The sequence below is a fragment of the Glandiceps talaboti genome, chromosome 20, assembly GCF_964340395.1.
Source record: "Glandiceps talaboti chromosome 20, keGlaTala1.1, whole genome shotgun sequence".
NCBI lineage: Eukaryota > Metazoa > Hemichordata > Enteropneusta > Spengelidae > Glandiceps > Glandiceps talaboti.
The window spans coordinates 5,189,102-5,202,971 of NC_135568.1; the positions used below are offsets into that span (position 1 = coordinate 5,189,102).

Consider the following 13,870-nt stretch of genomic DNA (forward strand, 5'->3'; position numbering starts at 1 on the left):
TTACTCACTATTAGTACTCAGTATATATTTACATATATCATTTATTACTACTGTTGACGTCATGTCAACCTAGGTTCATCGATATTGCTAAAGGTATATAATATTGACTAACAATTGGTAAGATAACACCGCAACAAGACACAATTTAAAAACTATATTACAGAATCAAATATTATGTTAATAGAAAGATTTTGCCCGGTACAAATTTATACATAAAATAAAGTGATTTTGTAAAAGCAGTAAAAAATGTCCCTTAAATAGAAAAGAAAAGGAAAAAAAAACATTAGCTTAATACAAGAGTTTTGATAACTTGCTCTTAATATATCACACAATATACATAATGCACAAGTTAATTGCCTACATTGTTTCAAATTGCGTTTGATATATATACAATCATTTAACATTTTGTACAAATCCAATTAGTAACTTGATAACCTTGAACGAGTGGACAAGTCCTAATAAGGATGTAAATAAAGTAAATGTTTATGCAAATTATATCAATTTCTAAATGCATATTCATGATTTAATTTTTTTTAAGTTGCCGTCAATATCACCGACCACATGACAATCACGTGACGTGATCAATGTCGCTCGATTGCATCTCGTACATCTGGCATGTTGTAATAATCGCAATAGTCTTTGGCCGTCTTGCATTTCCTTGGTGATTCCGAGACCTGTGTGTAAATGAATAAGAATTCGTTGGAAACTGAAACTTTGGTTTGTTTGTTTGTTGGTTGGTGGAGGATGCATTCGTTCACGTAATAAACAAATAAACCAACAAACATACACAGAATAAATATTTCTAAATCTATTAGTAGTATAACAATCTCTTGTACGAACAAATAGGACATGTACCCATGCACATACTGAAGAGAACATTCATGTTACTATAAAGTCGTTTTACACATGATGGCACAGTCAAGAAATATGCATGTGTGTGCCTCCTAAATTAACCATACATAAGATGTAAACAGTCTAACGATGAAAATGCATATTTTGCTAGTGTGTTAATTAACTACATGATGTACATTATCCGATCAACCGTTTATCCGAACAAATGTTGGACAACTCACATGACACCCAAACAAGATGGTTTGAGGTTCAAATCAACGGCCTTCGACTGTATTGTCGTAAATATTCCGAGTTGCACTACCCTAGTGAACGACCATTTTTGAAATAAAACATGTAGTAAAATGCATGCTGACCCATAATAGCTATAGATAAGTGAGAAGGGATCCACACTTGCAAAAGATCATCAATGTATGTATACATACCAAGTACTGGTATTTAGTGTCAACGCAGTTGTCTATTAGTAACTTTGCCACCCTAGAATGTCGACAGCGTATAGCCCGCATCAGGAGAGATTCAGTGCCCCACTGCATATAAAACAAGTGTTAACTGTGTTAAAGTAACTAATACATAGTAATGCCGGTCATATTACAGCCATTATATCATAATTAACACGAATCACATCACCATCCAACAAGACATGTTATGACGTTGTAATAGCTCGGAAAATGAGTATACTTCTATTATAGTACAGTACTAGGGGGCTAGTACATAGTAGTACATGACATGATATGACATGGTATGTACATTGCATTACAGTACATTACATTACATTACATGAAATGACTACATGACAGCACATGACATGACATGACATGACATGGCATGATACATTAATTACATTGCACTACATTACATTATACTATATCAGATTCACATTACAGTAGAGCACAGCACGTTGCATTACAGTAAAGTGCATTACATTATGTCACTACAGTGCAGTACATTACATCGAAGTGTGGTAAAGTATACAACAGTACATAACATTGCATTACATTACATCATAGCACAGTACATTACAGTAGAGTACAACACTACATTGCATTACATTACATTACATTACATCATAACACAGTACATTACAGTAGAGTACAACACTGTACATTGCATTACATTACATTACATTACATTACATTACATTACATTACATTACATAACATTACAGTATAGCGCAGTTCATGCAAGTCAATAAAATGTAAATTTTCGATAGTTCCAAACGGCTTTAAAGACTTCTCAGACTCTTTCCTTCACACCTGTAGTGTATCATTTATCATCAAATGCATGACCATTTCATTAATATTATGATCTTACCGGGATATCATTGACATCAGCTCCTTTCTGTATGCAACATGCCGCTGACTGTAAATCTCCCTGTTCAACAGCATTAATTAGAGTCTGTACACAAACAAACAAATATGTCAAAGTACAATATATAAAGAAATGCGTTGTCTGTGCTTGAAAAACGTCTATTTATGCTGAGTATTTCAAGGGCATCAGCCCATGATGCTATGAATATTCATGACGTGTTCATGACGGTAATGTGCACGTAGGGGTCATAAATATTCATTGTCCAACTATTACATATACATGTCTACTGTCTTCTATGCATGAAACAGTATGGCATGTATCAAAGATCTCCGAATGAGCACATGTTCAGCTTGATGTGTCTCTGAAATCGCACGAAAAATAATGTGACTCTCCAGAACTCAAGGTCCATGAAAATGCCTTTGAAAGTTTCCTGAAGTGGCGTTCTCCCTAGTATTAAGGGAAACCGCATACATACCTCTTGCAGGTCCTTCTTATAGGCCATTTTAACTTTACTCCGCTAAGAATGAGTAACCCGAGTCGAGTAGAGACGTCACTAAAAGAACAGTAAAAGTAAATAAAACAATTGAAGGACTTAGGTTAGACTACACCTTCGACGGTAACAGTGTTTGTAATTTTATTAATGTATTTTAACACCGTTGTAAGTTTTAGGTTGTTTTGTCCTAATCTCAGACAACCAAAAACTCTGTTTGGTGGCCTGAGGTTTAATTAGACACAACAATAAATATCAACACTTTGTACAACATTAATATATAATTTGGCTTGCCGCTTCTACTTTTGTGGTATCGCCCATAATTTCGACCCAAACGTTTCACAACTCATTAATACCCATATGACACTGTTACGCTATCAATATATTCTACAGATTTACTACATCGTGTTATTGGAACTATAGTACCTCCTGCATTGTGTTTACTAATGTTTTTGTCGTAAAGTAATTGGATTAATTTGGTGAACGAAATAATGCCTTAAAATCATAATACCACTATTGATAACACAGACATTAAGTGAGACTTTTAAATAGGCAATATTTAACCTATTACGACAAGATAGATTTCACACATTCTCTGCTCCATAAAAAGTATATACACCGTTACACGGCTTGCTATCTACTTTTTTTTTGGGGGGGGGGGGGGCAAAGACGTAGATCATTGTAACACGTGGATCAGTCCAGATACAGTATTCTTGTACATGTAAAATAGCAGTCGGTTATACTATAAGCAATAACACATCTGAATACACCCATGTTTTGAATACAAACCTTCACTACATACCATGGCTTTTTATTTACAGGGTTCCACACAGCCGAGGGTGTAAAACCATTTTGCGATGCAAGTACTTATATTACACATTGTATTAACTACAAGAGAACAGTCCAACACTACTGTTGATATCACAGACCGCTAAATTTGATTTGAACACGTATGTACGTAGTGAGAGTTCGGAGACGTGTTATCCACACCCTACTAGCAAGTAAATTTATGTCGTACACTCTGAAGTCAACGAGCATCGAACTATTCAACGTGGACAATAGAAGGAGATTGGGTTGACATAATCCTTGCCAGGTAGAGAACTGCAATTCTATTGATCGACAGAGCTTAACAAAGAAGTAATCTACTATACCAAACAAAACACGTTATTAAGAGAAGAGGTGACACGATCGACTGGTGGTCTTGAGTAAGAAACGGCCAAACCTAAAGGGATTTATTCGGAGCATTCTTCGTTGCAACCCCCACTACTGACGTACCGTTACAGGACAACGTTGTTTAGTGCCATAATATAGTAATGCGGTCACCCGTACCCGTACCGTTCTCATACGTGCGATAAACGACAACAACCGACGTGTCTACATACCTGTGATGGCGTATTTGACAAACCAGTTACAAAATTTGAGAATCTGCCACACTCGTCGATTTCATATGTCCCCAAGTTACCTCGACTTGCACAATGTGTAAACAATATTCTCTGGAGCAGTCTCTATGGTGAAGTATTTGTCATTCCTCGCAACAAAGGATTAAAGGTCATTTTACGATAGTAATTCATATGCAAATATCGAAAAGGATTATGGGAGTTAGGTCTCTCTCTCTCTATCTCTCTCCTCAATTAATACGCAGCTATATAAATTATGACGAAGTAATACTAATAGAGATGAATAAATGCATACGAGTAAGGTATCTAGATATATGCTTGTGACGTAGTGGTATGATATGACACAAAAATACATCATTTAATACACATGTACAGTTATATTCATACTGTTGCGAGTCATAGAGTTGAACGGTATAAGTATGGATAGTTCTAACGTTGCACTCTAGCACTCACACTCTCATACTCTCGTACGGGATCGTTCAGGTCCAAGTCGGGAATTAGTTACAACTGAGAAGAGATTTCGGCTTGCCAGAATCACCTACCCGAGTCCTTCTGGATGTTTAATTCTCATCTTAAGTATACTTCGAATACAATGGAATTTACACAACAACTAAAAATAGAAAATCACGCCATATATTAGATCGAGCCATAATAAAAGTTATTATATACTTTTCGTTAACCAATCATGTGAATTTCATTCAGTTACATCGTGTTTGCCCAGATTCGTAATCGCCAGTCTACTTCTGACCTATGGCCTACAATGTCGAAATGTAGTATTTATTCCCATAATTCCAAAATACGATATTTTGGATCGTAACAATACTACAGAGCCACGTAAAAGCCATTATTGACAACATTTTGGTGAAATTAATTCACATTACAGAAACGATCGTCATGCCTGACGTGAGTGAGATGTACAGTACTGCTTTGTAGCGTTCAGCTGTTTACAGCTTGATTGGCCGTGTGTGGCGCTGTCGGTGAGAGCGACTACGTGTACGAGTACTCAACAAAACCGATTTGAAAAATTAGACCCCCACCCCCTTATTCCACCACCCCCTGTAACTTTTTAAGGCTTAAGATAAATTATTAGCATGACTAAATTCAGACCAGAACACGACGTATTTCAATATAAATGACAGTAACAAACCTTGTTTGGTTGTCTGATCATGAGATTAAAGTAATGTTATTTCTGCCAACTAACTTTATTAATAACCACAAATTATTGAATGCATGATAACGTTTTGATATACATATGGGCAATTGCATCATGGGAGAAAGCGGAAATACTTTATTCAATGGTTGAATACTGACAGCTGTTTCATTCTGAAGTGTATATATCATTTTGTCCTTATGAATATTCAGTGCTCAACCATTGAAGAATGTATTTCTGTTATCTCCCATGGTGCAATAACGTATAGCAACGATACCCTTTAAATGCACAAGATCAACTTGATGTTTCTCTATGAAATCGCAAACCCATGTTTTATGAAAAGTCTCTATATTTCCTGTTTTGTTGTCGGTTCAACTGTCTTTAATCCTGTCGTCTTTCAGTGTACACGTGCACCATGTTTGCTTATTGAAATGCCGAATACAATATGACGGCATGTTATATCGAAATTTAAAGCTGGGATTAAATATGTATAAATCTGTTTTAGATTTAAAAAAAATACAATATTTGGCTAGCAATATACCTGCATGTAAATGAATGGTGAATGCAGGTGTGTGTGTGTGTGTGTGGGGGGGGGGTGAGGGTGGCTGCTCAGGGGAGAGACACTAAACATAAGTGAATTCAAAGTAGCATTAATTTGTATTTTGTTTGCAAATTGTTTTCATATATATTTTGCGTTAAATGTCGTCAGTCCAGCATTAACATTTTTGCTACGCCCATTTGTACTTTACTTCGTATATTTGTGCGACCCCTTAGCTAAATGAGCATGAGCTTAACCATTAAGACCATGTTATTATTGGAAGTAGCTGCCCTACTGCAACATTGCCTAAGATTTCCAGCTATTGGTGAATATTTAATTACCAGGTGATGTTGCCAAATGACTGGTAGGTTACGTTTCCAGTATCGTATGTCGCAGGTAACCTTTGATAAGCACAAACATATTGTTGAATGCTTGAACACTGAAAACAATGTTGCAAGACTCCATATATGTGAAGTGCAATGTGCATATAATGTTTTACATAATGAAAAGATATAGATTGACTCTACAGATCAATTATGTAAGAAGAAACTCAAAAATAAATAATTTTTCAATTTGGTATTTAACGAAATTTAATATCTTAAAACAAACAACTTGAGTTTTGTCAACATTTCATTAGTTTCTCACATATAAGTAAATTTAGATATGATCTGTGTATGAAAATTTGTGAAAGATTGCAAAACTTCTACAAACGGGCCAATCGCTTTCTTTCGCTTGAAAGTAATAAAATCGAATTGGGCATAATTATCTGATCAAAAGCAATAACTTTATTCGCATTTGAGTAAACAGACAATAATGCATAATATAATCAAATTTGATATGCAACAAAAGTTACTCCCAAAAGCGCATAAATTCAGTTTCTACATTGCTAATGAACACACACATGCTGTATTTGTAGCTAGACGATAAGATATTATGCCCCTATTATACCCGATACGTTATCTTCATTCAGCCAAGGAAATTACGAGTAGCCTAAGTAGGCTTGTCACTACTAGTCAATAAAACAGCAGTGGGAAAATCCTTAGATAAATATTTGTGTGCGAACGTGTTCATCCTTGCTTATGTATGTTATAACTAAAGATGATATAGTTACTTTCTAAGATATCAAGAATTAAATCCATCTGTTTAATTATTCATAGTCTCGTTTCAATTCTGGTATACTCCGTGCTGTAAGCAAGTTGTTAACAGCTCGGATGTGTGCATCGACCTGTTCGTGCATTTCCGGCGTGAAGAGATCCCGTTGCTCTTTTCCATCAGATTTTCTCTTAAAATTGCCCTCAAGATTATTCTTCACACATTCATATCGCTTAGTTTCGGTAATAGGAACGCCAAGGAAGTGTGTAATTTTGCGAACTTCTCTTGCTGTATACATTTTGAGGTCCTCATATTTCACTACCAGTAGAGGATTAGGAAACTTTAACCATGTAGTTGCATGCTCTTCCCACACCACAGATTTCACTCTCACAAACTCCCTCCAGCCTGTAAAAAATATTTCAGTTATGAAATAAAGGATTTCGAAAGTGTATATAAGAACACCAAAAATATTCATAGTGAAATCCTGAACAGCATTTTCGTAAACAACTTGACACCCCAATGTGTCAGCGTGAAAATTTGCTCTAGATTGCGACAATGCCTGAAGAGTAATATCTCATGTTACTTTAAATTGCCTACCACAGTAATTTAAGTTAAACGTACTCCTCTTTACTTTAAAGAATGCTGATGTTATGCTGACCGTTGTTATATTAAAGTTTGCTCTAAGTCACATCACAGATAGTATTTTGGATAAGATGGGCAGAAAGTGACATGTCTATCAAAACGTACAAAGAACCGTAAGGTGGAGATTACATGTACCTGTGGTATTAAATACTGATGGAGGTGCAACACCAGTATGTCCAGCTTTTTTAAAGTGAAAATATGCCACCAGTGCTTTATATGGATCACGTATAAGCAATACGGCGGCATCAAAATGAGTGGACATTCGTTTGTGTGTTTTCGCTGTTAGTGTAGTACCAAGATTGATGTCTTCCAACTCCCCAGTCAATCCTAGTTCCATCACAGAAAGGAAGAGGTAAGTTGTTTTGACTTCGCCCCCAAGCCACCACCACCACACCACCACACCACCACCACCACCACCACCACCACCACCACCACCACCACCACCACCACCATCACCGTTGACCACGAGCACCAGCACCAGCACACCCATCACTAGCACCATCAACACCAGCATCACTGGTACCACAACCACAACCACAACCACCACCAGCACTATCATCATCATCATCATCATCATCATCATCATCATCATCATCATCATCATCATCATCATCATCATTTTAGATGTGTCTGTCATAGTTGTGTGCCACTTTGAAGAATTTATATGGCAAAAGTTATCAGGTTAAACGAATTGATAAATTCTCCCCTTCTTAAAATATTCACTGTTTGTACATGTCATATCTATTATAACTAATCTGTCACAATTAGGTATCTTATAGTGTTCATTCATTGAAAACTCCTAATATTTCCTTCTTTTATTAGTAATTGAAACATACCATTTCTTAAATAATGATATAATTATTACCATTTCTATAAAGTCTCCGATCGTTATACCGAGATCCAGTATAAATTCCTGTCGCTTGTTCTATGAGATGACGTGTCCAAGTGTTACCAGACCCTGGAAAACTCGTCAGTGCAATGAGGGGATGGGTATGTGGAAGCGACAAAGATATATTGCAATTTACTGGTGGTTTGTCTGAAATGAATAGTATTACGTGGAGGATGACAAAAATTGATTAATAGTTTAAAGAAGCACGAGAGGGAGAGACAATTGAATGAACGAACGACAGACATACGGATAGACGGACGATTGGATGTAAGGATGGATGGATGAATGGATGAATGGATATATATATATATATATATATATATATATATATATATATATATATATATATATATATATAGATCTATACATAGACAGACAGACATATATATATAGACAAACATAGATATACCGTAGATAGATGGAGAGATAGATAGATTGATTATAGATATATAGATTGATCGTTGGATTGCAGATAGCTGATAGAAGGGGATTGATAGTTAGGTAGGTGGATAGATAGATAGATAGATAGGTAGGTAGATAGATATGTAGGCAGACAGACAGACAGACAGACAGACAGACAAACACAGATAGACAGATATATAGACAGAGAGACAGAGAGCGACACATATATAGATATGAAACGTGTAAATGAACGTTTAATATATAAGATTAGACGATTCGAGAAAGATTGATGAAAATTTTTCAGTGCTTACGTATAATTTCTTTTTTGCTTGATGATGCTGGAATATGTTGTCTTCTGTGTATTAAATGTGTCATATGTAATCCAATGTAAAGAATCCAAAGGAGTCCAATGATACAGACAACTTGAGTTGCACATTTTAATCTACGCATTGTCATTCACCGAATGTTATTCTGAAAGTATAAAACATAAAAAGAAGCATGAATTAATTATAAAGGAAAGATTGGAGCAAATGAATGAATTCATGACCTGATAATAATACATACATACACGTTCGAACAGTATTTTCAATTGTGTTAGTTCTAATCAAGCGTTGTAATCTTTTTCACATATGGACATACCGTTGTGAGTGGGTATGACCTCCAACAGTTGGTGTGAATATCTTGTGTAAAGGTACATGTTGATAACGATTTTCGCATGCACTGTAAAGATCTGAATACTGTGTGTGCTAAAATGAACTAAAAGTCATATATCATTTATTTTGGAAAATGTGTTAAGCATATATCGACATACAGTTGATGCAAAGGACGTGTTGGCCATGGTTTACAATAAATTACAATAAATACGAGCTTTAGCATAGCTAGCAACACCCGCCTATACATGGCTCTATTCCTGAAGAAGGCTTTCTGTGTAAAGCCGAAACGTTGAATTAAAGATTTACTTTTTTTATCTTACGTGAACCCCGTGTCTTGTTTATTACCAGACTTGCTACTTTCCTCAAGACTTGGCTTTTTACAGTGTGTACATTACATCACTCTGTAGTTGGACCATAGACCCTACACGTGTAGGGTCTATGGTTGGACTTATCTTAGTTTCATATCGTAAACAAATTTAGATATGATCTCTGACATCACAGATGTCACCAGCCCAAACAAACAGAGAGTACGATGTTATCATTTCTTACCTTGGTCTGTCTTAGTTATTTCTTAGCGGGTTTATGAATATGAGTCTCCAAGCCTATGCGTTGTCAGTGTTTGCTTTTAAACACAGATGTCGGCTATAAAAAAGGTATTATGGGTATTTTATACACATGCGGGAAATTCAAACTGCTAGAAGGAGCACTGACTTTGAGCTCATGTTTTTGTCCCATTTTGCACTGAAAACGTTTTACATGACTCTCAAATTTCATATATACTGAGTCTAAATACATAGTGATTACAACTGAGTAGAAATAACTGACGTTAAATAAGTGTGGTAGTCAATATAGCGAATTGACGCTAAATATGTATCAAATTGGTCTAGTAAAAACCGTTGGCCCAGTTGTCAATTAGACTTACAAAAGGCGTGGGCATTAGATAAGACACTGTAAACGATGCAAATAAACAACGTGTGAAATGCCATATATCAAACAATATATAAGCAAACAAAAGGGTCTTTATGCACTCCATTTGCCCTAGACATTTTGCCTAAAGTGAAATGCAAGCTCACACGTGCGAACTGTACGTGAAAATGACACATTGCTACTGAAATAGAATGACATTACAATGAACCTCTGAAAAGCACAAACATATTGTTGAATGCTTGAACACTGGAAAGAGTATTGCAAAACTCTATATATGTGAAGTGTAATGTGCATGTAATATGTTATATAATTAAAGATACAGGTATTGAATCTATAGATTAATTATAATTTTGTAAGGAGAAAGTCAAAGATAAATAATTTTTTAAGCCTTATGCAAGATAATCCAGAATTTAACAAAATTTAATATTTTAAAACGAACAACTTGAGTTTGGTCATAATAATTAGTTTCCCCTTATAACTAAATTTAGATACGATCTGTGTATGAAAATTTGTGAAAAATTGCAAAACTTCAACAAAATGGACCAAGTGCTTCCCTTCGCTTAAAAGTAATGAAATCAAATTGAGCATAATTATTTACATCAAAAGAAATAAGTTTAATGTATTCACATTTGAGTATGCAGACACTAATACATATAATAACATTTTGATACGGAACAAAAAATAATCCCAAAAGCGGATAAATTGAATTCCTACATTGCTGTTGAACACACATATAATGTTTTGTAGCTACAAAATTATTATCCCCATATTATACCCAATGCTGTTTCTCAGCCAGGGAAACTACAAGTAACCTAAGTGGGCTTGTCACTACTAGTTAATAAAACAGCAATGGGAAAATCCTTAGTTGAATGGTAGTTTCTGGCTAAATGAAGAAATATATTTAGTAATAATGTACTTATATCTCAAGAATCATAATTGATGAAAAGTCAGGAAAAACTGTCGAATTTGAACAGAGCACCGCAAAACCAATGACATGAACATCAGTTGCTGTGACGTAGAATATTCTGGGTATTAAGCCCATATTTGAGTGTGAACGTGTTCAACCTGGCTTGTGTATGTTATAACTAAAGATCATGATATGGTTACTTTCTCAGATATCAAGAAATAAATCCATCATTCATAGTCTCGTTTCAATTCTGGTATACTCCGTGCAGTTAGCAAATTGTTAACAGCTCGGATGTGTGAATCGACCTCTTCGTGCATTTCCGGCGTGAAGAGATCCCGTTGCTCTTTTCCATCAGATTTTCTCTTAAAATTGCCCTCAAGATTATTCTTCACACATTCATATCGCTTAGTTTCGGTAATAGGTACGCCAAGGAAGTGTGTAATTTTGCGAACTTCTCTTGTTGTATACATTTTGAGGTCCTCGTAATTCACTACCAGTAGAGGATTAGGAAACTTCAACCATGCAGTTGCATGCTCTTCCCACACCACAGATTTCACTCTCACAAACTCCCTCCAGCCTGTAAAAAATATTTCAGTTATGAAATAAAGGATTTCGAAAGTGTATATAAAAACACCAAAAATATTCATAGTGAAATCCTGAACAGCATTTTCGTAAACAACTTGACACCCCAATGTGTCAACGTGAAAATTTGCTCTAGATTGCGACAATGCCTGAAGAGTAATATCTCATGTTTCTTTAAATTACCTACCACATTAATTTAAGTTAAACGTACTCCTCTTTACTTTAAAGAAGGCTGATGTTATGCTGAAAGTTGTTATATAAAAGTTTGCTCTAAGTCACATCACAGATAGTATTTTGGATAAGATGGGCAGGAAGTGACATGTCTATCAAAACGTACAAAGAACCGTAAGGTGGAGATTACATGTACCTGTGGTATTAAATACTGATGGAGGTGCAACACCAGTATGTCCAGCTTTTTTAAAGTGAAAATATGCCACCAGCGCTTTATATGGATCACGTATAAGCAATACGGCGGCATCAAAATGAGTGGACATTCGTTTGTGTGTTTTCGCTGTTAGTGTAGTACCAAGATTGATGTCTTCCAACTCCCCAGTCAAGCCTAGTTCCATCACAGAAAGGAAGAGGTTAGTTGTTTTGACTTCGCCCCAAGCCACCACCACATCATCATCATTATCATCATTTTAGATGTGTCTGTCATAGTTGTGTGCCACTTTGAAGAATTTATATGGCAAAAGTTATCAGGTTAAACGAATTGATAAATTCTCCCCTTGTTAAAATATTCACTGTTTGTACATGTCATATCTATTATAACTAATCTGTCACAATTAGGTATCTTATAGTGTTCATTCATTGAAAACTCCTAATTTTTCCTTCTTTTATTAGTAATTGAAGCATACCATTTCTTAAATAATGATATAATTATTACCATTTCTATAAAGTTTCCGATCCTTATACACAGAACCAGTATAAATTCCAGTCGCCTGTTCTATGAGATGACGTGTCCAAGTGTTACCAGACCCTGGAAAACTCGTCAGTGCAATGAGAGGATGGGCATGTGGAAGCGACAAAGATATATTGCAATTTACTGGTTTGTCTGAAATGAAGAAATGACCGAATATGTAGCGGATGAGAACTAAATGGAAATTTAATTACAAGAAAGCAAGACAGGGAGAGACATGTTGAATGAATGAATGAATGAATGAATGAATGAATGAATGAATGAATGAATGAATGAACGACAGACTGACAGACGGATGGATGGATGGACGGACAGATAGCTGGATAGATACTAGTAGATAGACAGACAGACATGCAGACAGATAGATAGATAGATAGATAGATAGATAGATAGATAGATAGGTAGATAGTTATCAAACAAATACAGAGACATCAAAAGAATGAATGAACGTTTAATATGTATAATAGGACGACTTGAGAAATGTTGATGAAAATATTTCAGTGCTTACGTATAATTTCTTTTTTGCTTGATGAAGCCGACATATGTTGCCTTGTGTGTATTAAATATGTCATGTGAAATCCAATGTAGAGAACCAAAAGTAGTCCAATGATACAGAAAACTGGAGATGCACATTTTAATATACGCATTGTCATCCACCGAATAGGCTATTCTGAAAGTATATAACATAAAAGAAGTATGAATTAATTGATGAAAGCCTGGAGCAAACGATTAAAAATATGACATGGTTACAGTAATAATTAACATTTGAACAATATTTTAAATTGTGTCAGTTCTAACCAGACCTTGTAATCTGTTTCACATATCAACACTCCGTTGTGGGTGGGTAAGACCTGCAACAATTAGCGCCAAATTAAATACAAGAATGAATATCCTGTGTAAGGGTACATGTTGATACCGACTTTCGCATGCACTGTAAATATCTGAATGCAGTAACTGTGTGTGCTAAGATGACCTGACAATCATATATCACTTATTTTGAAAAAATGTGTAAGGCATATATTGACATGCGCAGTTACTGGAAAGGACTTGTTGGAATACAATGACTTTAGATATCATGATCTCTGACATCACATATGTCACCAGCCCAAACAAACAGTCAGTGCG

The 13,870-nt window shown here is 35.5% G+C and overlaps 3 protein-coding genes across 3 annotated transcripts; all 3 read right to left on the bottom strand.

The window, feature by feature from the left end:
- Nucleotides 1-114: 114 nt before the first annotated feature.
- Nucleotides 115-4,173, bottom strand: LOC144450502 (uncharacterized). Its single transcript, XM_078141139.1, has 5 exons — nucleotides 4,030-4,173; nucleotides 2,633-2,710; nucleotides 2,161-2,244; nucleotides 1,275-1,376; nucleotides 115-674 (listed from the first exon to the last, which is right to left on the bottom strand). Exons 2-5 carry the CDS (start codon nucleotides 2,657-2,659, stop codon nucleotides 582-584), a joined length of 306 nt encoding a protein of 101 aa, XP_077997265.1. The 5' UTR covers nucleotides 2,660-2,710; nucleotides 4,030-4,173; the 3' UTR covers nucleotides 115-581.
- A 2,706-nt stretch (nucleotides 4,174-6,879) lies between these two features.
- LOC144450992 (sialate:O-sulfotransferase 1-like) lies at nucleotides 6,880-9,207 on the bottom strand. Its single transcript, XM_078141751.1, has 4 exons — nucleotides 9,069-9,207; nucleotides 8,332-8,502; nucleotides 7,602-7,793; nucleotides 6,880-7,229 (listed from the first exon to the last, which is right to left on the bottom strand). Exons 1-4 carry the CDS (start codon nucleotides 9,205-9,207, stop codon nucleotides 6,880-6,882), a joined length of 852 nt encoding a protein of 283 aa, XP_077997877.1.
- Nucleotides 9,208-11,471: 2,264 nt separating this feature from the next.
- Nucleotides 11,472-12,395, bottom strand: LOC144450993 (sialate:O-sulfotransferase 1-like). The gene is made up of 2 exons (XM_078141752.1): nucleotides 12,194-12,395; nucleotides 11,472-11,821 (listed from the first exon to the last, which is right to left on the bottom strand). The coding sequence occupies exons 1-2, from the start codon at nucleotides 12,393-12,395 to the stop codon at nucleotides 11,472-11,474; spliced, it is 552 nt and encodes a 183-aa protein (XP_077997878.1).
- Between the last annotated feature and the right edge of the window lie 1,475 nt (nucleotides 12,396-13,870).

Bases quoted from the DNA above. Each gene is read 5' to 3' on its own strand.
- LOC144450502 (XM_078141139.1), bottom strand. From the start codon at position 2,659: ATGGCCTATAAGAAGGACCTGCAAGAG. The intron at 2,245-2,632 runs GTATGTATGCGG...GTTTGTGTACAG, and splicing joins ATAAGAAGGACCTGCAAGAG to ACTCTAATTAATGCTGTTGA. The intron at 1,377-2,160 runs GTAAGATCATAA...TTTTATATGCAG, and splicing joins CTGATGTCAATGATATCCCG to TGGGGCACTGAATCTCTCCT.
- LOC144450992 (XM_078141751.1), bottom strand. From the start codon at position 9,207: ATGCGTAGATTAAAATGTGCAACTCAAGTTGTCTGTATCATTGGACTC. The intron at 8,503-9,068 runs GTAAGCACTGAA...TATTCATTTCAG, and splicing joins AAGCAAAAAAGAAATTATAC to ACAAACCACCAGTAAATTGC. The intron at 7,230-7,601 runs GTACATGTAATC...TATTTTTTACAG, and splicing joins ATCAGTATTTAATACCACAG to GCTGGAGGGAGTTTGTGAGA.
- LOC144450993 (XM_078141752.1), bottom strand. From the start codon at position 12,395: ATGGAACTAGGCTTGACTGGGGAGTTGGAAGACATCAATCTTGGTACT. The intron at 11,822-12,193 runs GTACATGTAATC...TATTTTTTACAG, and splicing joins ATCAGTATTTAATACCACAG to GCTGGAGGGAGTTTGTGAGA.